The sequence below is a fragment of the Hypanus sabinus genome, chromosome 9 (genome assembly GCF_030144855.1).
Source record: "Hypanus sabinus isolate sHypSab1 chromosome 9, sHypSab1.hap1, whole genome shotgun sequence".
Lineage (NCBI taxonomy): Eukaryota > Metazoa > Chordata > Chondrichthyes > Myliobatiformes > Dasyatidae > Hypanus > Hypanus sabinus.
In genome coordinates this window covers 114,705,110-114,728,408 of record NC_082714.1, presented here as the reverse complement: position 1 = coordinate 114,728,408, position 23,299 = coordinate 114,705,110, and the positions used below count along the sequence as shown (strand labels likewise).

Genomic DNA, 23,299 nt, shown 5'->3' with positions numbered 1-23,299 from the left:
TGTTGGGCAAGTTGCATGAACGTGTCCACTGGCCTGGGTACAGGCAGGATGTGGAGCTGCTCGTGCTCTGTCCCGATGCTTGCACGTCCCAGAAGGGGCCGGGCCGCCATTGCAGCAGTACCTGGTGGGGACCCCACATGGAAGAAGGATCTATGTCCTGAGCTTGGAAGCTGTTGGAAGGGGCCTGGAACGATGCTTGATTGTGTCTGCAATGTGGTATATCAGTCACAACTGCCCGATTGGCAGAAGCCAGTCATACTGCACTGGGACTGGCTGGGATCGTGTTGGCCCTCAGCCACCCCTAACCCAGTGAGGCTGAAGGAAGGAAATACACTCTGGGACTTTGGGCAGCAGAAAAGGAGGATCTGTGAAATGCTGGGAGTAGGACTAACATAGCTAAAGGCTTCCTTTTGCCTCACCAAACAGTGTCTCCTAATTGGCAGGGGCAGGGGGGATCCACAGGCTCCCCAAAGTGCTCCAGGCAGCAGAGTCGAACACTTTTAGACTTTGTTGTGAACTCTAGGGTTGCCAAGGATGGCTGACTCCTCAGGAGGGGGCGCGTGTAGTGCTCCAGGTGGGGTGGGGGGGGCAGTGTAGTTGAGAACACAACCTCAACAAACATTCATAGTGGCTAGTTCTAATTATTGTTCTTGTTTTACACTGCTTTCATGGGATTATAGTGGGATGTTCTTCTTACATTTTAGCTTGGATTATACAGTTACTTGCATGTGTATTTGTCGGCCACTCTGAATGTAAATGGGGTGTGTAATAATCACTTCCCCCCCTGTATGCGGCAAAGTGGGTACTCTCCCAGGGTCTTAACGTCCAGTCTGTTTTTGTGCTTGTCGCAATCAAGATGTCAGTTGAGACAAACGAGTTTTTCTCATCTGTCATCATGGACCGAATGTTAGCCATTTACTGCTGAATTGTCTCCACTCTTCTGATTTTGGGTTAACATTTTGTGATACCTTTCTTCAGAGCTCTGAAAATTCAGATGACAGGTATGTCAGTGCAGTTCTAATTAAAGTCATTAAACTGTTCAGCCACTTCAGTGCCTCACTCCCTGCTCTTGGGCCACATCCGAATATTTTGGCAGCACAGCCTGACCATGAAAATGGATCCAGAAAAGAGTGCAGCTGACCTTGGTCCTGAGACTCATTGGCCAGGCCGTGAAGATACAGGTGATCGGATCTGTGTTGAGTGTAGTGACCGAAGCAATGCGACAGATAAACTCAGTTCAACATCTCCAGTCTCCGCTGGAGAAACGGGTGTCATCCATCCCTCTCGGCAACGGTTTGGCAGCTCACCACAAACGATCAGGTGGCAGTGACCTCTGCTCGCACAGCCACAGTCCATGACCTTACAGCTGACAGCTTTTAGCATTCTCACAAATGCAATTCAGAAGCCTTTGGCTATGTTAGCCCAACTCCCATTTCTGCTGCCCTAACAACCTCAACCACTAATGTCCCAACTCCTGTATCTGGACCAGAGCCAAGTATTCCTCCACTGGGCATATACTCTGGTGGCCCCAACAGCTGCTGGAATTTCATTGCCCAGTGTGAGCTGACTTTCCACCCTGGTCAGTTTGGTAATGATGCACACAAACTGGCATTCATGGTAAATTTCCTGGATGGCCTGTTCAATGCTCAATCTGAGATTTTTGACCTTCTAGTACAGGATCAGAGGCTGCCCACTGACCCCTGAACTTGCACCAAGGTAGAGGGAAAGTGAGGGACGAAGCAGTTAAATTCCACACGCTTGCAGTGGAGACAGGATGGAACAAAAGATCCCTCATTGCTACCTTCCAGAACGAACTGAACGCAGGGTCTGGCACGAGATCACTGTCCGTGATGAGCAGGATGACCCGGATGACCTGATTAATCTGGTCATTCGAGTTGGCAACCAGGTAACTGAGTGAATGACTTGAGCTTCATACTCATTGGATCACCATCTGTCTCTACCCAATACCCAGTCCATGAAGGAGCCTGCGTGAGTGTGGTGCATGTGCCTATCTCAGGAGGAATGAGATCAGCAGAAGAGAACAGCTTCCTGCCTCTATTGTGGCAATGCAGGACACTTCTTGTGTCACATCCCAAGCAAACTGTAGAACAGAATTCTCGCCATTAGGGAGGGGAGCTCTGATAGATCAGTTCTCCTGTAATCAGCCTCTGCTAATCATGTTATGATCCCACCTTTCTTGTCATGGGGGCCTCAGATCTGTGAATGTCAGGCATTTATCCACTCCAGGGCAGCTGGGAATCTCATGGACATTTCTCTGGTTCAAAGATGGGGAGTTCTGACTCAGAAATAGTGAGAAAAGATTGACGTCACGGACCTGGATGGTTGACCTCTGGGCACTGGCCATATCCACCTTTCCACCGAATTCTTTCAACTTGTGCTAGAAGGCAACTAAAGGGAACAACTATCCTTCTATCTGGTTAATTCACCTGAACTGACACTGGTGCTTGGTCTTCTCTGGTTATCCCTACATAACCCATGAATTGATTGGTCCCTTGAAGCACTCCAAGAGCGGAGACTGACATGCTTGCTTACCTGTCTGGGTCCAGCTCAAGCTCCAATCTGTGAATCCCCTCCTGTCTATTATTGATGTGGACCTGTCTGGCCTTCTGGCTGAATATACTGATCTTCTTGAGGTCTTCAGTAACAAGAATGCTACTTCACCCTCCACCATGGCCATGAAGAGTACATCAATGGGGCATTGGCCTAGGTGTTTATTCATTCCGTCAACCTCGCCAATGGAGGTAGGCTTCTTTTTTGTGAGCAAGAAGGATGGTGAGCTCCATCATTGCGTTGATTATTGGCCCCTTGGCACATTACCATGACGAACTACCATCCTCTTCTCTGTTTGCCTTTGCTTTCGAACACCTCCAGACAGGCAATCATATTTTCCAAGACAGATCTGCATACTGTTTATAATCTTGTTCATGTCAGAGAAGGGGACAATTGGAAGAGTACTTTTAACACCTCCACTGGCCACTATGAGCCCTTTGTGATGCAGTTCAGACTGGCCAATGCCCTCACTTTTTTTCAGGTCATGTTGAATCAGTTTGTTTTCATGTTCTTGGATGACGTTCTGACTGTTCGTTTCCCCCTCTCACAAGGAAAACCCAACAGTCCGGAGAACTCCTTGAGAATAACCTGTATGCCAAGCCAGAGACGTGTGAGTTCCATAAAGAACAGCTGTCATTTTTGGGCTATATACTTACCTCCTCCAGTGTTCAGATGGACCCAAGTAAAGTTCAGATGGTCACACAGTGGCCAAACCATCTACAGTCAATCAGGTTCTGTCCGTCATGGGATCTGTGAACTTTTATTGGTCCTCCATCTGAAATTTCAGCTCTATTGCAGCCTCCATAAATGCATTCACCAGGATGACCTCTACAGCATACCATCAGACCAAGTATTCTTGCATCTTAAGCTACACTTTACTACTGCACAGTGCGACACACCTGTACCCATCCCACCCATTTATTGTTGAGGTGGATGCATCGGATGTCAGCATAGAAGCTGTACTCTCTCCATGCTCTTCTGCAGATAGTTGGCTGCACCCTTACACCTTTCTCTTCTGTCACTTGACTCTAGAGTAAATACAATGTTGGGAACCGAGAACTTCTGGTTGTCGAGGAGGCCTTGGAAGTATGGTGATGCTGGCTAGAGGGAGCAGAACATCCCTCTTTGGTTTGGACAGAACGCAAGAATATCTCCTACATTTAGTTCACTAAGAGACTCAACTCCCATTAAGTCCGTTGAGTTCTCTTCTTCAACCAGTTTAATTTCATCCCTATTTCTCATCCCAGTTGCAAGAATACCAAGGCCAATGCATTCTCCCAACAGTTCGACATGTCTGAGGACGACACCAATCCGGAGCCATCGTTCCTCACTCATACATTCACGCTCTGGTAATTTGGGGAATAGAAGTGCAGGTGAGGGCCGCCCAACAGTCGGACTCAGGCCCAGGAGAGGGACCTCCCAACCAGCTGTTTGTCCCTGCTATAGTGTGTTCCGAAGTGTTGGGATGGGGTCAATCCTCCCATCTAGTTGGCCATCTGGGAATTCAACAGACCTGGGAGTTTATCAAGAAACTATTTTGATGGCTATCTATATTCCTGCATGTATACAACATTGTCTCTGCTTGTCTTACTTGTCCTCAGAACAAGACATCACGCCAATGCCCTGCGAGTCTGCTATGTCCGCTGCCTGTGCCCCACTGCCTCTGGTCCCACCTCTTGGTGGATTTCATCACTGGCTGCCCCCGTCTTTTGGAAACACCACCATTCTGGTTGTTGTGGATTGATTCTCTAAGACTGCTCACTTCATTTCTCTCACTAAATTCATGTTGGCGTGTGAGACTGCCATCCCCATAGTTTAACATGTGTTCAGGCTTCCATCAGGACAACAGTTCACATCCCATTTTTGCAAGGCTTTCTGTTCTCTTGTGTGAGCCACGGCCAACCTCTCATCTGGTTTCGAACCCCTGTCTAATGGCCAGACTGAGAGAGTGAATTAGGAGTTGGGGACAGCCCTGCACTGTCTCACCTCTTCCAACCACATGTTCTGGAGCTCCTAACTGGTTTGGGTAGAGATTGCCCACAATAACCTCCAGTTGTCCTCCACTAGTATATCCCCCTTTGAATGCCAGAAGACATTCCAGGCACCGCCTTGCTTGACCAGGAGACTGATGTGGCAGTTCCTGCTGCTAAGCAGTTGATCCAATGCTAGAAGCCCACGTGGAGACGAGCCAGGGCTTCTCTGCTGTGCGTTCAGTAGCAACATGCCTGGTGGGTTGATTGGTTGCGCTGACATCTGATGCCTCAAAGCCAGGAGAGAAAGTCTGGCTGGCATAGAGGAATCTTGCCCTGAAAGCTGAGAGCTGTGTTCATTGTGAGAAAAACTATCAACTAGGTCTCATACAGATCATGCTTACCATCATCAATGAAGATCCACCCAGTGTTCCATGTTTCCTCACTCAAGTTGGTTACTACCTTCCTGCTGGCTCCTGTCATCCTACCTCCCTATTCCACCCTCCTTGGTGAGTGGTTCACTGGCCTATACTGTGCATCTCACCAAGTGTGGGGCAAGGTCCAATACCTCATGGTTTGGGAGAGGTATGGTCCTGAGGAACATTCTTGGATCCTGGCCGATGACATCCTGGACAAATCTCTCATCTGGGAGCACAGGACCGTGGCATCTTAGGAACTGTGCCTAGGAGTGGTACCCTGTCACAATCACAGAATCTTCTGTGGGGTTTACATGCCCATGCAGGTAGACTGTGGAACAGATTTAGCAATCACGGTCCTAAGTACGCATGTTCCAGCCACTTAGTGATATTTAAATCCCTCCTTTTCCTTCTAGCCTTGTCGAAACATGACCAAAAGAACCCTGCTCACTCGGGAAAGAAAACTAGCATTTCGACAGATGTGCTAAAGAAATTTAGCATTTAGTTATTGCTTCCAGCCACAATGCTGGCATGTAACATTCAGTTTGGGAGTTTTAGTTAATGGCCCTGTTCACCTCACGTTTATTGTTTTTCTTTTCCTTTACAATAGCTCTCATTAAAGTCAGTAAACTGCTGACCTGCTTCTGTTCTCTCTCTGCCCTTGAGCCATATCCAAACTTTTTGACAAACAGGCTGCATAATGTAAATGGAGAAAAATACAGATTTACAAATATCTTAATAACAGGCCCTTTCAGCTCCTTTCAAATTTGTGTTAACCCCATTTGTTTGTAAAGTCTGCACAATCCCATCAACTCATCCCAAGTTCTAACATTCACCTGTACAGTTTCGACAACTTACAGTGACCAATTAACCTATTAATGAACACATCAGTGAGATGTGGGAAGAAAACAGAGCACTGGGGGTGGGCAGAGGGAACACGCCCAGTCAAAGGAAGAATTTGCAAACATCTTACAGACTACACCTGAGGTCAGGACTGAATCTGAGTCTTCGGCACTGGGAGACAGTGGTTCCACTAAGCTGCACCAAAGTTCATCAAAGAAACAAAATCATAAATTGGTAAGAAAAATAATTGATTGGGGTTACAAGCACATGAACAATACAATGACAGGAAATGAAGATTCCTCTCGCCTATTGTTTTCGCCTTAACATTGTGAAAGAAGTAACATTTGTTGAAGTCTGATTTGCTCAACGTTACCAGAGCAGAGCAAGTGTCCTATTCCTGGAGCGGAGACATACAAACTTTCAGCTCCAGACACTTCCTTCTGTAAAACTAGCTGATCCTGAGATGTGTTCAGTTATCTCACTGAAGAGATGAGAACAAAGGTGGACAATGATATGTGTTCAATAAGATGCTGCATAAAAGACCTATCCATAAGATAAGAATGCATGCAGTTGAGGTTAATGTAGTAGCATGGATAAGGGGTTGGTTAACCATTGGAGTTGATAATGATTGGCTTTGACAGCAAGACAACAAGTGAGGCTTCAAGGTGCCCTGGAAAAACTAACTTAATGTGCATCCATAGAGAAACAACATGGTGGATGGTACATAGCAGTTAGTTATTGGAAGCCAAACATACTAGGATCACTACGTTTCTAAAAGATCTTCACTTGCTTCATTAATGACTTTGGTCCCATCTTGAGGAGATTTGTGAGGATGTTTCTTGTGATTGCACAATGCCCAATTCCATTCACAATTCCTCAACAAATGAAGCCAGTCAAGGATGAGGTTCAGGCATGGGTTGATTGGTGATAAGTAGCATTCATGCCACCGAAGTTCCAGACAATAGCCATAAGAATAGATGAAAGCAACAAAAAAAATTCTTAAGAAACATGACATCATAAGAAGCAGTGCCAAAAATGGCGTCACAGGGCGATTTCTCCCAGCCCATCAGCAAAACAGTTAAATTTTTCCTCCACTAATGTCTCTATTTCCCTTTTCAGGGTGGATGAGGTCCTGTTGGGGTCTTTGATCTACATTGGCATTTAAACAGCAGTTCTGCACTATGCTGTGTTCCTGTTCTTGGAGCGCGCCGATAGGCCATGTGTTTGATAGGTCCAAGTTTAGCCTTAGTCAGGTGCCTTCAGGGTGCAGCTTTGCATGGCCCTGTTGACATGAATTCTCACTGGTGTCGTGAAATGAAACGTAGCGGGAGCCAGAACATCGAAGGCAGTGAGGGCGGTTGTCAGAGGCCTCACAACTCTGTGAGCGATAGCTTTCTCTCGATGGTGAATAGAAGTTTGCTGCCAATTCTCCAATCAGGGAATTCAAAATAAAAACAATGATTCAGACTGACTGTAACATCGAAACAATGACTGCCTATCTTTCCTTTCGCTGTGGAGGAGGGTGATCTCTATCTCTCCCTTATTTGTGAGAGAGAGAGCCTGTGGGATGTTGAAATGCTGGAGTGAGCAGTTAGTTTTTAAAGTATTGTAGACCATGGCGGTCTCCGTTTGAGAGCTTTACTGTTGTTTGCATGATGGGTGGTGGGAATGCTGATGGTTTGTGCTAGAATAAGTAGGGAGAAGGTTGATGCTGTTTGCTGATGGGAGTCGGGAGCGGGTTTAGGAGTTCTTACTTTTTCTCTGTCGTTCATTCCTTGGGACTTTTGTTTTGAGGATGTCTACAGAGAGTGAGAATTTCAGACTGTATATTGTATGCATTTTCTGATATTAAATGGGATCATTGAAGCAGCCAGGACAAAGCCGTTCACTTGACTGGCATCCTTTCCTGTAGCCTGAACATCCTCTCCCTCCAGAAGCATCGCCCAGTGGTTGCCTCACATGCCATCCACAAAATGCACTGAAGTTACTCATTGAGGCTACTTTAGCAACACCTCTTAAACCTTTCCCACTAAGACGGACAAAGGCAAAATACACAGGTGAATGCCACGTTGTTGTGACTGTGACTAAGTCACTGGAGAAGCTGGAGAAACTGTAGGCAGCGCGGCACACGGCAGCTGTGGCCTTTCAGATCTGGTGCTGCTTTAATTTAGTTTTTTAATTTAATTTTAAGGCACAATTAGGGTTTAGCGCAATGGATAACAGAGCGACTATCTACCATCGCCAGATACTGCTACAATACAGAGATCGCCCAAAAACAAACCTTATTGAAAGTCTGATGGTTAGGTTGCGCAACCTCGGCTTGCTGAGCAAATCAGGCCTGCAGTCCTTGGAGTCACCTGATGCTGATGTCCGGAGTTGGGGACGTTGTAAGCGGTGTGCGAGGAAGCGGAAGTGAGGCAAGCGGGCAGGAATCCGTGCCAGGAAAAAAGTAAGCCCTAGCCAGCTGGCTCTCCTGTCCATCCTGCTTGCTGAGTGAATCAGGCCTGCAGCCCTTGGAGTTGCCTGATGCTGGTGTCCGGAGTTAGGGACTTCATAAGCGATGTGTGAGGAAGCGGAAGCGAGGCGAGCGGGCAAGAGTCCATGCCAGGTAAAAAGCAAGCCCTAGCCAGCTGGCTCTCCTGTCCATCCTGCTCTCCAGTGGACATTAAATTGGACTACATCTGTGGTAACGAAATACTCGGTGGGAGTACAGAAATGGACGGAATCCCAGATGCCGCCATTCAGCTGTTCTGTGTACTTTATGCAGTCCTGGGTAGGTCTGTAGTCTAGTGTAGTTTTTGTGTAAGTTTACGTAGTTCAGTGTAGTTTTTGTATTGTTCATGTAGCACTGTGGTCCTGAAAAACCTCTCATTTTTACTGTGTACTGCACCAGCAGTTATGGTCAAAATGGCAATAAAAAGTGACTTGACTTGACTTGAAACAGATGGATATACAAGTTTTTAAGGCAACAGAGATTCTCTTGGAGACTCTCCTTGGTAGAGTCTCCCTAACTCAAAGCAGATCAAGATTTTATTCTCTTAAATACCTTGAAGTATATGATCCAATACAATTTTAAAAAGTAAAATGTTATAACTTGCTTCAGTATTTTGATTCTGACAAATAGTTCCTTTGAAGTACATTTTTACACTGGAGCACATTGTAAGGCAGTTCAGAAGAATCAAATACCTTGTTGGGACAAAGTAATTCATCCAGGTCACTGAAACGCAGAGAACCGGGCACCCTTTATTAGTTTTGTAAGGGTTGACTCTCTGAGTACACAGATATTCTAGTTATTGACAGAGCAAAATTCCAATGACTATATGTGATAAGCTGAAACAAAATTTGTCTGGTTTGGCTGCCCTGTCTAAAATAATTTAGCTGTGTACGTTCATAGCTCCAACCTGATGGTATAAACATTGATTTTTATAAATTCCGGTAATTACTTCCCCGGCCTCCAATCTCTTTTGCAATTTTTCATTCTGGATACCCTCTCACTCCTTCTCTTCTCCTCATCTGCCCAACAACCCCCTTTGGTTTCCCTCCCCCATTCCCTTTGTTCCATGTTGCACTGTCCTCTCCTATTAGATTCCTGCTTCAGCTCTTTACCTCTTCCATCTATCATTTCCAACTTCTTACTTCATCCCCATTCCCTCAGCCACTCTCACCTGGTCTTACTCCTGCAAGTTTGTTCTTCTACCCTTTCCCCTCCTTTTAAATCCGGCGTCTGTTCATTCCACTCTTTCCATTCTCAATGTGAAATCATGGGAGTTGGAAGATCTATGGCTGTGTGCCCAGAGACCTGAGATCTTTGGGCTCAGAGCTTGGAAAAAGCAATCCAATGGACTTTTAACATCTTTGTTTGTTATGTCTCCCCTCTTGCTGTGAAACGGAGACATCTCTTTCTCTGTTATTGTATGTCGAATACCAGGTGAACGAGTAGTCTTTGGGGTACTACAAGCCTGTGTCTTTGCTGTTGCCTAGCTGCATGCTTGAGAGCTTGGTGGTTGGTGCCAATGCTTTTTTTTGCTGGTGGGGAGGGGGATCAGCACTTGCTGCACTTATGTGTGGGAGGGAGAGAAGCTGGGGGGAATCTAGGGTTCTAACATTTAAGTCTCATTCATTTTTAGGGGCACTCTTCTGTTTTCATGGATAGTTGTGAAGAAAAAGCATTTCAAGGTATGTTGTATGCATTTCCCTGACATTAAATGTGCCTTTGAAACTTTAAAGACTTTGAAAATATCATATGTTTATTCATCTCCATGGATGTTGCCTGATTTGCTAAGTTTCTCCAACATATTGTGTGTGCAGCTATAAGTGCCTGTCTTGAGGTTGGCCAGTTAATTAGGACCTGTGTCTTATGTTTTGCTGAAGCAGATGAGAACATTTCATGGCCACGATCACTTTACAGATCATATTGCTTGAGGAGCCTGCCCCCTGTTGGACTATAGCCAAGGGCTGACTCTGTAGATTCCTTTTAACTTCAGAACTGATTAATGCTCTTACTTTATATTTCAACAAGTTTATTTTAGAAGACTGTTTGTTTCTTGTTGATATACAGTACCTGCTATCACTATACCATAACCCCATAAAAAATGACCCAAGTCTGACAGTTCCCTAACACAGGTCCCCTCCAAGCTGCACATCATCCTGATGGAGAAATACATCACCAGAACTTCTATGTTACTGACTTTAAAATCATTAAGCTGCTTTAACTTGATCTTACTCAAAGTTCTAAGTTCAATGTACATTTATTATCAAGGTATGTATGCTATATATGACCTTTAAATTTGTCTCCTTACAGGGAGCCACAAAAGAAGTAATCGCAATAGAACCCATTAAAAAAGAGGGCCATCATACACCAATGTGCAGTGTGGATATGTACTTTACCTGTAGTAACAAAATGGCATTCTTGTCTGTAACAAAATGGAACATGTATTCTACCAGAGTGCTTTGCTGATAATATACATGCAGAATGTATAACAAACTGCAGAAAGTCAAGTATACTAATTAAGCAGTCTAACAGAATGCACCCTGTACCTGAGCTGACAGGGGTAGATGACATTTGTATATAAAGGAATGACTACGCTATGTGATTTTTTTTGAAGCTCTTGTGCATTGTTGCCTTTCATTACAGCTGGTAAGACATATGTCCCTATGAGTTAATTGTTGTTTGTTATAGGATATAGTGAAAAGGTGCTTGACAGAAACTGGAGGTGCACTGAGATCGCTTGTTAAGGTGCGCAAACAGACAAGGGGAATTGCTGGTGACTGTCGGCTCCCGGGGACACTCCAGCAGAGGAGTGATCACCAACAAGTAAGTTTGCTTTTTGCCCTGTGTGACCTTTCCAGGCAAGTATCGAATACGGGGTTCTGCCCCGCTCCTGCTATACTGTACGATCTATGTTACTATCTATCGAGTGAATCGATTTCTCTCATTGTGATTCTAACACATTCTGCACAGTGACCAGAAACATATGGGTATCAATGATTAGATTTGACCAAAAGGAGCGTCAGGGACACCTATGACATCAGGGACACACCAAATTGGTACAGTAAGTGTGTCATGCACACCTATGGCATCACAGACGCACGAAATCAGTACAGTAAGTGTGTCAGGAACACCTGCAACATCAGATAGACACCACATCAGTACAGTAAGTGTGTCAGGGATGCACCAAATCAGTATGGTAAGAGTGTCAGGGACACAGTGGTACCAGTAAAAAGAGTAAGTAAGAGTGTTATTTGTGGAAACTGAGCTCATAAATTTTACCCAATGGAACACTGTAGTGAACAAAACAAAGAGAAGATCGGTAAGTAGGGTGAGGAAGGAGAAACTAGAAAATGATAATAATGGGACAAGGACAGTCCTTCCCTGTAGCAAATAAGAGGACACCTTAATAGTTATAGGAAGAGATTGGTGGAAGAATTACGGATGGGGAACTAAGGGATGTACATGGACCTTGGATGGCAGGAGAGTTACCTGAGCCAGAGACAGATTTGGAGAAAGCTATTCAGAAACTTAAAACTATTGATTTGAATAATGAACCTAGTATTGTGGATTTAGAAACCTCAATGAGGACATGGTTAGACCTCAAATTTGAATTTTATGAAGTTAAATTTCAGGACTTTCAAGAAGACTACCTGAATCATGTTATCACTATAATCAAGGGCAAGGCGGAAGAAGTAGACTTGCCTGTGGAGAAGGTGGACATTATCAATAGTGAGTGGATAGTCTACTGCCTCTTCTATGAGTCGATGCTGAACACAGTTATCTACACTCGCGACAAGTGGTTGCGACCAGATGGCCTGATTTTCCCTGACCGGGCTGCTTTATACGTTACAGCCATTGAGGATAAACAATACAAGGATTATAAGATAACACTGGTGGGAGAATGTCTATGGTTTTGATATGTCCTGTATCAAGGATGTTGCCATCAAGGAGCCACTAGTGGATGTGGTGGATCCCAAGCAACTGGTGACCAATGCCTGTTTCATCAAGGAGGTGGATATTTACACAATGAAAGTAGACGACCTGTCCTTCACATCTTTCTGCCTTCAAGTTACTACATCCACGCGCTAGTAACATACTTCAACATCGAGTTTGCCCACTGTCACAAGAGGACAGGGTTCTTGACAGCCCCTGATGCCCCTTACACTCACTGGAAACAGACCGTTTTCTACATGGAGGACTATCTGACAGTCAAATGAGGCGAGGAAATCTTTGGAATGGTTGGCATGAAACCCAATGCTAAGAACAATCGAGATCTCGACTTCACCGTTGACATCGAATTCAAAGGACAGCTGTGTGAAATGTCCAGTTCCATTGACTACAGGATGCGTTAGATCCACCTCTACCCGTCCACCCCTCCAGCCCACCCCATCCACGTCGTACCATTTGCAGGCTCAATTGCAACTACTGTAGTATCCGATATATAGATACTTTTGTTTTTCAAAGGAAACTGCTATTTGGTTGTGTGACTGACTGTCCTCCAAATTGGTTGACCTCCATTGGCATGGCAACTGGCCTGTGAAGTGATGGGAATGTTATGAATGTACCACAGCTCTAAGGGGCCGAAGGGTGCGGAGTAGCCCCCTCCTTTGTGAGATTCACAAGAGCATTATTGGGTTGGGTCAGAGGACCCAGGAAATGAGAGAGAGAGACCTGGTCATTGTCTCCTGGAGACAACGTTTGTGGATTGGGGACTATGCTACGTGCAAGCCCTCGGGCAAAGTGGGCTGGTTGAGAGAGAGATTGCATCATCCCAACCTGATTGACATCTACTACCCGGCGAGTTAAGATAAAAGGGGGGCTGTAGGGACAGCCCCTCAGACACACCAGAAGAAACGCTAGCGATCCCGTAATAGCAGGAAGCCATTTGAAGGAAGCCCATGTGCGTTTGGTTCCCTTGCCTGGGGACTGGTGGTTGGTACCACGGAAAATGACTTGGAACTAACAACGGGGAACCAACTCCCCCCGACTCAACGGATTGGCCTCATAAAAGACCCGGGCAAGTTTAAAACCGTCTCTCTTAAACCCAAAGAGCTGCAGCTTGAAAGGACAGTGACTTTTATCTTTCCATCGGACAATACAATATCCCCTAGACAAACGATAGAGCTATTGCTTAATTGATGATTATTATGATACCCGCGTTTTTAGATTGAGTATTGACGACGTATATTATCTGAATGTCTGTAATAATCTAATCTTTGTGCCCCTTTATAAATAAAGACTTTTAAAAATAGTATCATCAGACTTCAACAGACCTCTCTATCTTTGCTGGTAAGTGATCCAGTTAATGGAATTTTGTAACAGTTGGGGTTCTCGTCTCAAGAGTTGAAACCAAATTGGGGAGCCAGTGAATCGGGCTTGTAAGTCCAAACTTGGATCTGGTATGTGGGTAGCCAGACAGGAAAGCAGCAAAGATGGACGTGGATGAATTTATAGAAAACCCGACTCTGGAGGCGCTAGAGGCAGCCACCAAATCAGACTTGGTAAATTTGGCGAAAGGGTTAAACCTCGCAGAGGTGAGGTCGTCAATGAAAAAGTGGGAGGTGCGAAGGGCAATAACTCAGTATTATATTGGGAAGAATGTGTTTGCAGCTGAGGCATTGGAAAATATCCCTGAAAAGGTACCAGCTAGTGGGATGGCTTAGTTAGAGTTGGAGAAATTAAGGTTGGAACATGAAATTAAGTTAAAGCAGCTGGAAGCAGCCGAGAAAGAGAGAGAGAGAGAAAGAGAGAGAGAGAGAGAGAGAGAGAGAGAGAGAGAGAGAGAGAGAGAGAGAGAGAGAGAGAGAGAGAGAGAGAGAGAGAGAGAGAGAGAGAGAGAGAGAGAGAGAGAGAGAGAGAGAGAGAGAGAGAGAGCCGAGAAAGAGAGAGAGAGAGAGAGAGAGAGAGAGAGAGAGAGAGAGAGAGAAAGGGCCGACAAACAAAGGGAGCATACGCGCCAGCTAAAGGAGTTAGAGCTGAAACGGGATCAGGAGCTCCAGCTAAAGACGTTAGAGGTGAAAAGGGAGCAGGAAAGAGCTGAGAAACAAAGAGAGCATGAACTTCAGTTAAAAAGCTGGAAGCAGCTGAAAGGGAGAGGGAGGCAGAGAGACAGAGGAAACATGACTTGAAGATGGAGAAGCTAAAGCAAGAGCAACGCGGTCAGGGGTCAGACCGAGAGGAGCGGTTTGATGTTAGTCAGGCGTTGAGGTTAGTACCCCCATTCGAGGAGACGGATGTCGATAGTTATTTCTTGCATTTTGAAAAGGTGGCAGTGAGTCAGAAGTGGCCCAAAGAGCAATGGGTGGCGTTGTCACAAAGTGTGTTAAAAGGGAAGGCACAGCAGGCATATGCGGCGTTGTCCATGGAGGAGGAGAGTTATGACAAAGTAAAGGCGGCCATTCTCCGGGGTTACGAGCTAGTACCTGAAGCATATAGACAAAAGTTCAGAAATTTACGGAAAGGGTGGAATCAGACGTATACCGAGTTTGCCCATGAGAAGGGTGTGCTCTTGGACCATTGGTGCACCGCAGAAATAGTGGATGAGGATTATGGGTGACTCAGGGAGTTAATTTTGATTGAGGAATTTAAAGGTTGTGTTCCGGAGGAGATCCGGATGTATTTGAATGAGAAGCCGAATAAGTCCATCTCAGAATTTGCTAGGTTCACAGATGAATATGCCCTAACCCACAAGACAAAGTTTTCCTCGAATAAAAGTTCCCCGAGAGACCGCGGGAACGATCGAGAAAGTCTGCCGGCTGAGGCAGAGGTCCCGCCGGGAGCTAGTGGTAAGGTTGAGGGGGAAAGGCCAGACGGCCAGAGATTTCAGGGCTTGACCTGTTCTAATTGTGGGAAGAGCGGGCATGTTGTGTCTCGGTGCTTTGCTCCGAGGAGGGAGACGGGAAAAGGGATAGCAGCAGTCCCTCTCGGATGTGCAGTGGTAATCAGTAAATCGACAAGAGAGCAACGGGTAGACAGAGTATGAGAAGGGTCTGAGACTTGTCTGTCACACTGAACCGTGTCTTTGAGGAAGGGGGACCCACCAATTTCTGTACGAATCTAGAGAGACACGGGGGTTGATCAGCAGTAAGGTACTAGAATTTGGTTGGAAAATGGGAATGGTAGCGGTGAGGGGAATAAGTAAAAGGATAGAAATGGTGGCCTTACATGAGGTCATTATGGATTGTGAGCTAGTGTCTGGACCCGTTGAAATAGGGGTGCCATCAGAATTCCCGAGAACTGACGCAGACGTCCTTCTCGGTAACGATTTAGCAGGTGGTAAGGTTTGGGCAGCCAGGACGAGGACCGGCCGGCCGGTGAATGTTAAGGCTCCGCCCCCTAGAGTCCCAGATCTATCCCGCATGCGCGGTTACTCGCAGCATGTCGAGAAAGGCAGCTGAGAGTGAGAGCAGTTTAAATCTGGTCCGTTTTGATTTGGCTGAGACGTTTCTACTGACCCTGTACCACGAGGGTTTAGAGGGTGGTAAAACGAAGAGTAGTAAAGTGAAATAGGGTAAGGGAGCGGAGGTAGATCTGCCCTTAGCGAGGAGAAAGGTCCTAGAGGCAGAAAATAAAGATGAGGAACCGATAGAGCAGTTAAGAGGTCCAGAGTTGGACAGGGATGATCTGTCTGGTTTGGCAGAAGTTTGAAGAAATTGAACATTCTAAAGGTGTTCCCGATAATGAAATGAGGGCAGCCCTAGATGAAAAGGGTGCCCTTACCTCGAAAAAGTCTGCTGGGTTGGCAGATGAGGTTGTTTCAGCCCGCGGGGTTGAGTTTACTCCAGAAGGGAGTTGCCCAGAGAGTAGCTGGGAGGATCAGGGGAACTTAGAATTTGAAAAGGGTATGGGTATTGAAAGCCTGGAAGAGGCCAATATCCCATTGGAGTGTGTCCAAGATGGGGATGCACGTGGTACTGAACCTAGTAACGGAGCTCAGAAAAAGTCTGAGGTATTTGATTCAGTGGAATGGGACAGCCGTCCTTGTGGGTCAGATAGACTTGGTTCAGTGAAAAAAGGGTTAACCTTGGTAACAGTGGGAAGTGAGAGTTCCCAGGTGTTTGTGCTCAAAGGTGTGTTCAAACTTAATGCGGAGCTCAGGAATGGGGAGATAAATATTATTATTGAAGGAAATGGAAAGTCTGTAGTTCCCAAGTTGAATGAAGAAATTTTAATAAACCCGGCAGATCGCTTACAGAGTAAGCCGGGAGATAGCGGGGTGGGGGGGGGGGGCACGCTATTGTTATGCCAGGATGTGGTGTGAGGAGGCCGAATTCGAAATGCTGCTTGAACAAAGAGTTCAAATTAAAATCCAATAGCCTGAAGGGTCCTGACGAGAGGGCTAGCCACCTGTGTAAAATTAAAGAATTGGGTGGAAATGGTCTAAGTTTGGGACACGGTGTAGATAAAATAACCTCTCTGAAAAAGGCGGGCAGGAGTTTACCTCGCCAGATTACTCAAGTTCCCCACATGGGAACTCACCAGAAAAGAGGCGACGGTTAATGGGGATGCCATTTTAAATAGCAAAGCAGGTTGTACGGGATTTCGCCACAGCCTGTGAATAATAAAGACAACCCCCTTGGAAGTCTGCCTGTTAAGTTGAAAACGACCGAAAAGATTAGTATTCACATAAACTTTTGTAGATGCACATAAGCTAAGATCACAACTCCTTAGTTTTGTTGCTGAAAAAAAAGGTGGTTATTAAGTTGAAGTCTGATGCTACAAGACTTTAGTAAGGTACAAGATGTTAAAATATTAAAGGAAATGCCACTGTAATAGTTAACCGTTTGGATGCTGAATTGAATATATCACTGTATTACTCTGTAGAAAAAAAAACTTTTGTATTATGTTAGATTCCAAAACCCTGTAAGACTCTGTACTACTTCATTTCACCACTGGTGAAAACGCTTTGAAGAAAGGGGGTGTTATGAATGTACCACAGCTCTGAGGGGCCGAAGGGTGTGGGGTAGCACCCTCCTTTGTGAGAATCGCAAGAGCATTAATGCTATTGCTTAATTGATGATTATTATTATACCCGCGTTTTTAGATTGAGTATTGACAACGTATATTATCTGAATGTCTGTATTAATCTTATCTTTGTGCCCCTTTATAAATAAAGACATAAAAATAGTACCATCAGACTTCAACGGATCTCTCTATCTTTGCTGGTAAGTGATCCAGTTACGGGAATTTCGTAACAGGAGAAAGAGGACGTCTAGAATTATAGTTGCCATTTGAGTTACTCAAATGAAACTCAAGAGAAACCATTCTTACTCTGCTTTATTGTTTTTTATTGCTTTTCAGACAGAAACATTTGAAGACAAATGTATGATAATCGTCTATCTTTGTGGGGGAAGAGGGGTTAAGATCTAGGTTATGCCATGAAAAGAGCTGTGATTTGTTTTAAAAGAATGGTACTTCAGTTTTCCTACGAATTCTTTAATTTGACAAGTCATTCATTCATCAACAAAGCGATTCTGGCACATCTTGACAAGTGGATCGTAGTTCTGCGTAGATATCTTTGGGACCTTGTTAACTGTTTGGAGAACTGTTGTATAGTGGAGAGCATCTCAACATGCAGTATTATGAAGAAGGATGTTAACTGCAGAAACCATCTGGCAGAGAAAGTAGGGTAAAAACTGAGATCTCAAACCTTAGCTGGGCAAATGCATTTGAAGTAAAGAAGTTGTTGGTAGTTATTAGTCATTTTCTGAGCTGGTTTCCAGTGTGGAGAACCGTGAGACCCACCTGCCAATTCTGTTTTGCCTCCCCTCGCCCCCCCTTTAGTTTGTGTTACTGATAACGTCTTGGGTTAAAATATGACTTGCTACAAGACACTCGATTGTTAATGGGATCATAATGCCCTGAGGTTACATATGAGAAGCTGCTGATTTCTTGTTCACTCTGATTAGTTGTCTCTGTCCTCTTTTTAAAAAGTGTTCAGCATAACCACATTTATTTTCAAGAAATTAAATAATTTCCCCCCAGTGACTTGTCCAATCATTAAATCATCAATATTTTGAAATTACCCTGCTTTTTTTAAAAAAAACATTATCTTTCTCAAGGAATTGCCTTGTGATTTTAGTAGTAACTTAGTGACTTGAGTCTAATACATATCCATATTGTTACCCAATTATTCCCTGCATGGGGCTCTTGCTCGTGGAGCCTCCAGGTCTGAATTTCTTCGGCAAAGGTTTGTGGCAATGTGCTTTGCCCCTGGTATTGCAAGGGGTATTACTGTGAAGCATGGTCCAGCCAAGTCAGAGACTTCATAATCGTAATTACCTTAGCAAAGTAAAATATTTGGTCGATGCAAGTTTGTTGCATAGCTAATTGGTTATCTGTTGTGAAATGTGGGGTGGGAAGAGAAAATTTTGGAGCTCCTTTAAGCTCCAAAAATGTTTCCTGGGAACAGGTCTGTGATGCCACATAAAATCTCCATTTTCAGAAGAGTTGTTTTAAAAAACACGGAAATGGTTATGGATCCCTTTTCCTCCTAACACCTGCCTCCCCCCCCCCGCCCCGAGAGAAATCACCTCATTATTTCCTCCCAACAAGTGTACTCACATTTGGCAGCTTGTATTTTCTTATATTGTAACAATTTAAGAAAACATTGCAAAGTGATCTGATTCTAGCACACACTAGTGGTCCTTATCTGTGATTTTTTTTAGTTTAATTCTTTCTTTATAACTTGAACAGTTATTTCAGCATAATCCTCTTTCCTTAGTGAATCATCTGGAGAAATGGGCCTTTAGTTACTTTTGGCACCCGAGACAAGTTTAAAACACTTTTTAAAACACTAATTTCTTTTTGTCCTTTCTCTAATTGGCCTGGACTGTTTCAAGAGCCAGCCTTAAAGGTGGATGTCATTTATGATTGGTGACTCTCCACCCAGCCCTTATTCACTGCATGCACTCTAGTCATGCTTTCTTTATCTTTGCAGCGGCTACTTTGAGTGTGACCAGTGTTGACAAGCTCCCCTGCTTTTGACAGTGCCCAGTTTTGCTCCCTGCGTTCACTGCCCAGCAAAGGCCACTCCAAGCTAGAGCACTGGTTGACTTACCGCTTTCTACCTATGACAGCTTCAAGCGGCTTGCGCTCATTTTAACTCTACTCACTGCCTGCAATGTGCTGCTTACTTTGAGTTCCGTATAGATTGCGTGGCTCTGGACTGTCATGTTTTGCAACTACCCAGTTAGACCAATGACAGTTCCAAAGTTATCCTGTCACTTTATATTTAGGCAAGGCTATTCTAGGGCACAACGCCACCGGCGCACACATGCTTGCAACCTATTGGTCTGGGGATGGGAGGGGCAATAAGGGTTTGAGTGGGGGTAGGGTAATTGATGGGGGGAGGGGGGTTTGCTGATGTTTGTTGAAGCTGACTTGTTAAGCTTGCTGAACAGGTCTGCAGATGAAACTAGAAACCAGACTCTGCCTTGCTATACAGGTTTTCTTGATGTGTGGGTATAGTGCTAATGGATATGGACAATGGGAGATATCCAAAGGCTACAACAAAGCTTGGACTTGGTTGCCAGGACTGACTGATATGCCTCGGTTGGCAGAGGATCTGATCATCAGTCCTGGCATCATCAGTGTTAACTGAGCCAAGACTGGGGTTGTTTAGTGGACTGCTGTGACAGCTTTAAAATTGCCTATGGTTCCTTTTGAAATCAGGATCAGACAGGACAGCGGAAGTTGGGTTGTATCAGATGTTCATGTCAGTCCTCAGGATTGGGTTAGGATTCCGTTTTTTTGTTTCAACAGGGAGAAGGAACTTCATTCCCCCCACTCCCTGAGCTTTATGGGGCAGTTGCATTTCCAAAGCTTTGTTGCAGTCATGACTTGTACCTAAAATCTTTTTAAGTATTAGTGCATTGGGGCTGTCATGTTGGTCTTTTGAACCCCCAAAGTACAAACAGACCAAACTTTGTGGCTGTGTAGTAAATTATGTTTTTTTTAAATATATGGTGACATTCATTGAGAATAAAAAAATAACTTAAAAAAAATGAACAACGAATTATATGCTGCTTTTCCTGAAAGACTAAATGGCCCAAGATTAAGGAGACACGACAAGGTGGAGGTGAGTCTTTGTATTGAAGAAGATAGTATAGAAATGGAACAATAATCAGGACTGACGGAAGAGCAGGCTATGGGCCCTACAAATAGTATAATTGGAAATGGTCTTTGATCTGAATTGCATTTTGTGCTTACCAAACCGAAGACATCATATTAATGTCCTGAGATCAGACCCAGTGGAGATTCATATAGGGAAATAGGTTCCTGAGCTTATAAATTTATGTGGAAGCAATGTATTGTTTAAAATGCAATCTGCTATTACTGGCTAGAGAGCCTTTGTGAACTGTATTATTTAAGTGCTAGTTAATCTATTTAGTATAAGTGGCAATTACTCACTACCCACTTATCAAGGAGTTTGGTACATTTTTCTTTACGAGGTAGTTACAATTCTATTTACCACAGGAATTCTCATGTGTAATCTGAACTGCAGAGTCTATACCACTGAACTATAATCAAACACTGGTGACATTGCATGATGCCATCTCCAAAATGAAACAGCTAATCCCAACACGTTTCATATTATACTCAAAGACTTCAACCAAGCTTGCTTGAAGAAAACCCTGCCCAATTATCACCAACATATCACCTGCAGCATCAGAGGTCCCAACACACTAGACCACTGCTACACTAAGACAAGGAATCCCCGCCATTCCTTGCCAAGACCACATCTTGGTAAACTGGATTACCTGTCTGTCCCCCTCCTGCCTCATACAGGCAGAGCATAAAAAGCAAATCTCCAGAGATTAGGACAACTAAGAGTGTTTGTGGGATGCAGAGGAGTGATTATGGGATTATTTTGAGTCAGTCAACTGGGTTGTGTTCAAGCGCTCATTTAGAGATCTGAATGAATACACTATGGCTGTAATGAACTTCATTAAAACTGTTGTGGATGCTGTCGTGGTTTTTCGTGCCTCACAAATGACTAGGAGACGCAGAAGATTCTTCAAGAAGGGTTAAACTTTCATTTGCAAATCAAAGCTGAGACAGTCATTGAGCTAGTCACTGATTGCCCACCAATCTCTGGACACAGCATTTTTTATAGTATTTGTCCAGTTGTATTAGCATATGTAATCGAACTATAGTTGCGTATTACACGTACTACACGTACGTCATGTCCCTATTGTACCTATCAATTGGCTTATTCATATTCTAATCTACATCTCTTAGCTACCTCTCATTAACATACCATTGTCTTCTACATTCCTAAGACTTCAGTCTCCTACCAAATTGAGTACATGCATAGCAAACTGACTAGTTACACAGCAAATGATACAAGTTTTATACTCCATAATATTTTTATACTCCAATACTCCAATAATGAGTGTGCCCCACTAAATCATTCAGCGTCTTCCCCAGTCAGAAGCCGTGGATGAACCATGAGATCGCAAATGCCCTGAAAGCCAAATCAGAGGCGTTCAAGTCCAAAGACTAAGAATGCAATGAAAGGTGCAGATAGGATCTCCGGAGAGCCATCTCATGGGTGAAGTGGAAATTCTGGACCAAACATTTCTAGGAAGGATGCTCAACAACTTTGGCAGGAATTGAAGTTGGTGATGACACATAGAAGCTCCTGCCTGAGAGGCAAAGAGAACTCGAGCCAATTTGCTTACCAGTCCAACAGGTCCACAGCAGATGCCATCTCATTGGCTGTTCGTTCAGTCCTGGAACATCTGGACATCAAAAATGCATACATCATGGGTCTCCTTAGAAGTTAATTCTGTAAAAAATACCTCTATTGTCTCTCTTCTTGGATCATACTCTTCTTTTTCAGCTAATAAAGCAACAGATAACATAATTGTTAAGCAAACTTTAAGGATCTGGTCTCAATTTAGAAATTTTTTTGGTTTAGCGAATTTTTCACTATTATCTCCCATTCTTCTTAATTTTTTTTTTATCCCTTCCATGACTGATAAAGTCTTTAAAGATTGGGATGAACTAGGTATTAAGTGTTCTTGAGACCATTTTATCTCAGGATCTCTTGCTTCATTTGACCAATTGTCAAATAAATTTGCACTCCCAAAAACACATTTTTACAGATACCTTCAAATTAGAGATTTTCTACATTTCCAATTAGCTACTTTTCCTATAGGTCCTGATAAAAATTTACTGGACGATCTTTTAAATTTAAAATCTTTTGTTAATGGTTCTATTACCGGTATCTATAACTTGTTGATTGATTCTAGACAAGACTTTTTAGATAAAATAAAAAAAAGCTTGGGAGGATGACCTAAATAGTCATATTTCTGATGATAGATGGAATAAAATTCTTAAACGGGTTAATAAATCATCTTTCTGTGCTTGTCATTCTCTTCTACAATTTAAAGTGGTTCATAGAGCTTACATTTCTAAACAGAAGTTCTCCAGTTTTTACCCGAATGTTTCTCCACTTTGTAATAAATGCAACTCTGCTGATGTCTCTTTAATTCATATGTTTTGGTTTTGCCCTACAATTAAAAAGTTTTGGCGGGAAGTATTTCATACCTTCTCTCAACTTTTTAGGGTCCAATTTGACCTAAATCCCCTTACTGCCTTGTTTGGTATTATTGCAAATGAAGATATAACTTTAAATACTCCTAACCTACAGGTTTTAGTTTTTACCTCTCTTTTAGCAAGAAAAGCAACCTTGCTTAAATGGAAGGAGTCTACCCCTCCTACACATCTTCAATGGCTATGTGATATTATGTCTTATTTAAATTTAGAAAAGATCCACTGCTCAGTCTTAAATTTGAAAGAATATTTTTATGATATCTGGGGACCTTTCCAATTTACAATGTTTAACAGTGCACAGACTTTTATGTATATTTTTATCTTCTCTTCTTAAGTGAATATGTTTTTTTTCTAATTATCCATTGTCATCCATCAGCTTTTTTCTTTAGTAGTTGGTAGGGGGTTGACTTTTTTATATAAAAAAAATATTTTATGATATATGACTT

At 43.7% G+C, this 23,299-nt stretch overlaps 1 protein-coding gene across 1 annotated transcript in view; it reads left to right on the top strand.

Moving 5' to 3' along the window:
* Positions 1-23,299, top strand: part of LOC132400112 (uncharacterized) — a 134,389-nt gene that overhangs the window by 44,609 nt on the left and 66,481 nt on the right. Inside the window, exons 14-18 of the mRNA XM_059981189.1 lie at positions 979-1,001; positions 1,765-1,906; positions 10,980-11,114; positions 11,924-12,184; positions 17,592-17,613. Coding sequence (XP_059837172.1) covers positions 979-1,001; positions 1,765-1,906; positions 10,980-11,114; positions 11,924-12,184; positions 17,592-17,613 — 583 coding nt within the window. The remainder of the gene's footprint in view (positions 1-978; positions 1,002-1,764; positions 1,907-10,979; positions 11,115-11,923; positions 12,185-17,591; positions 17,614-23,299) is intronic.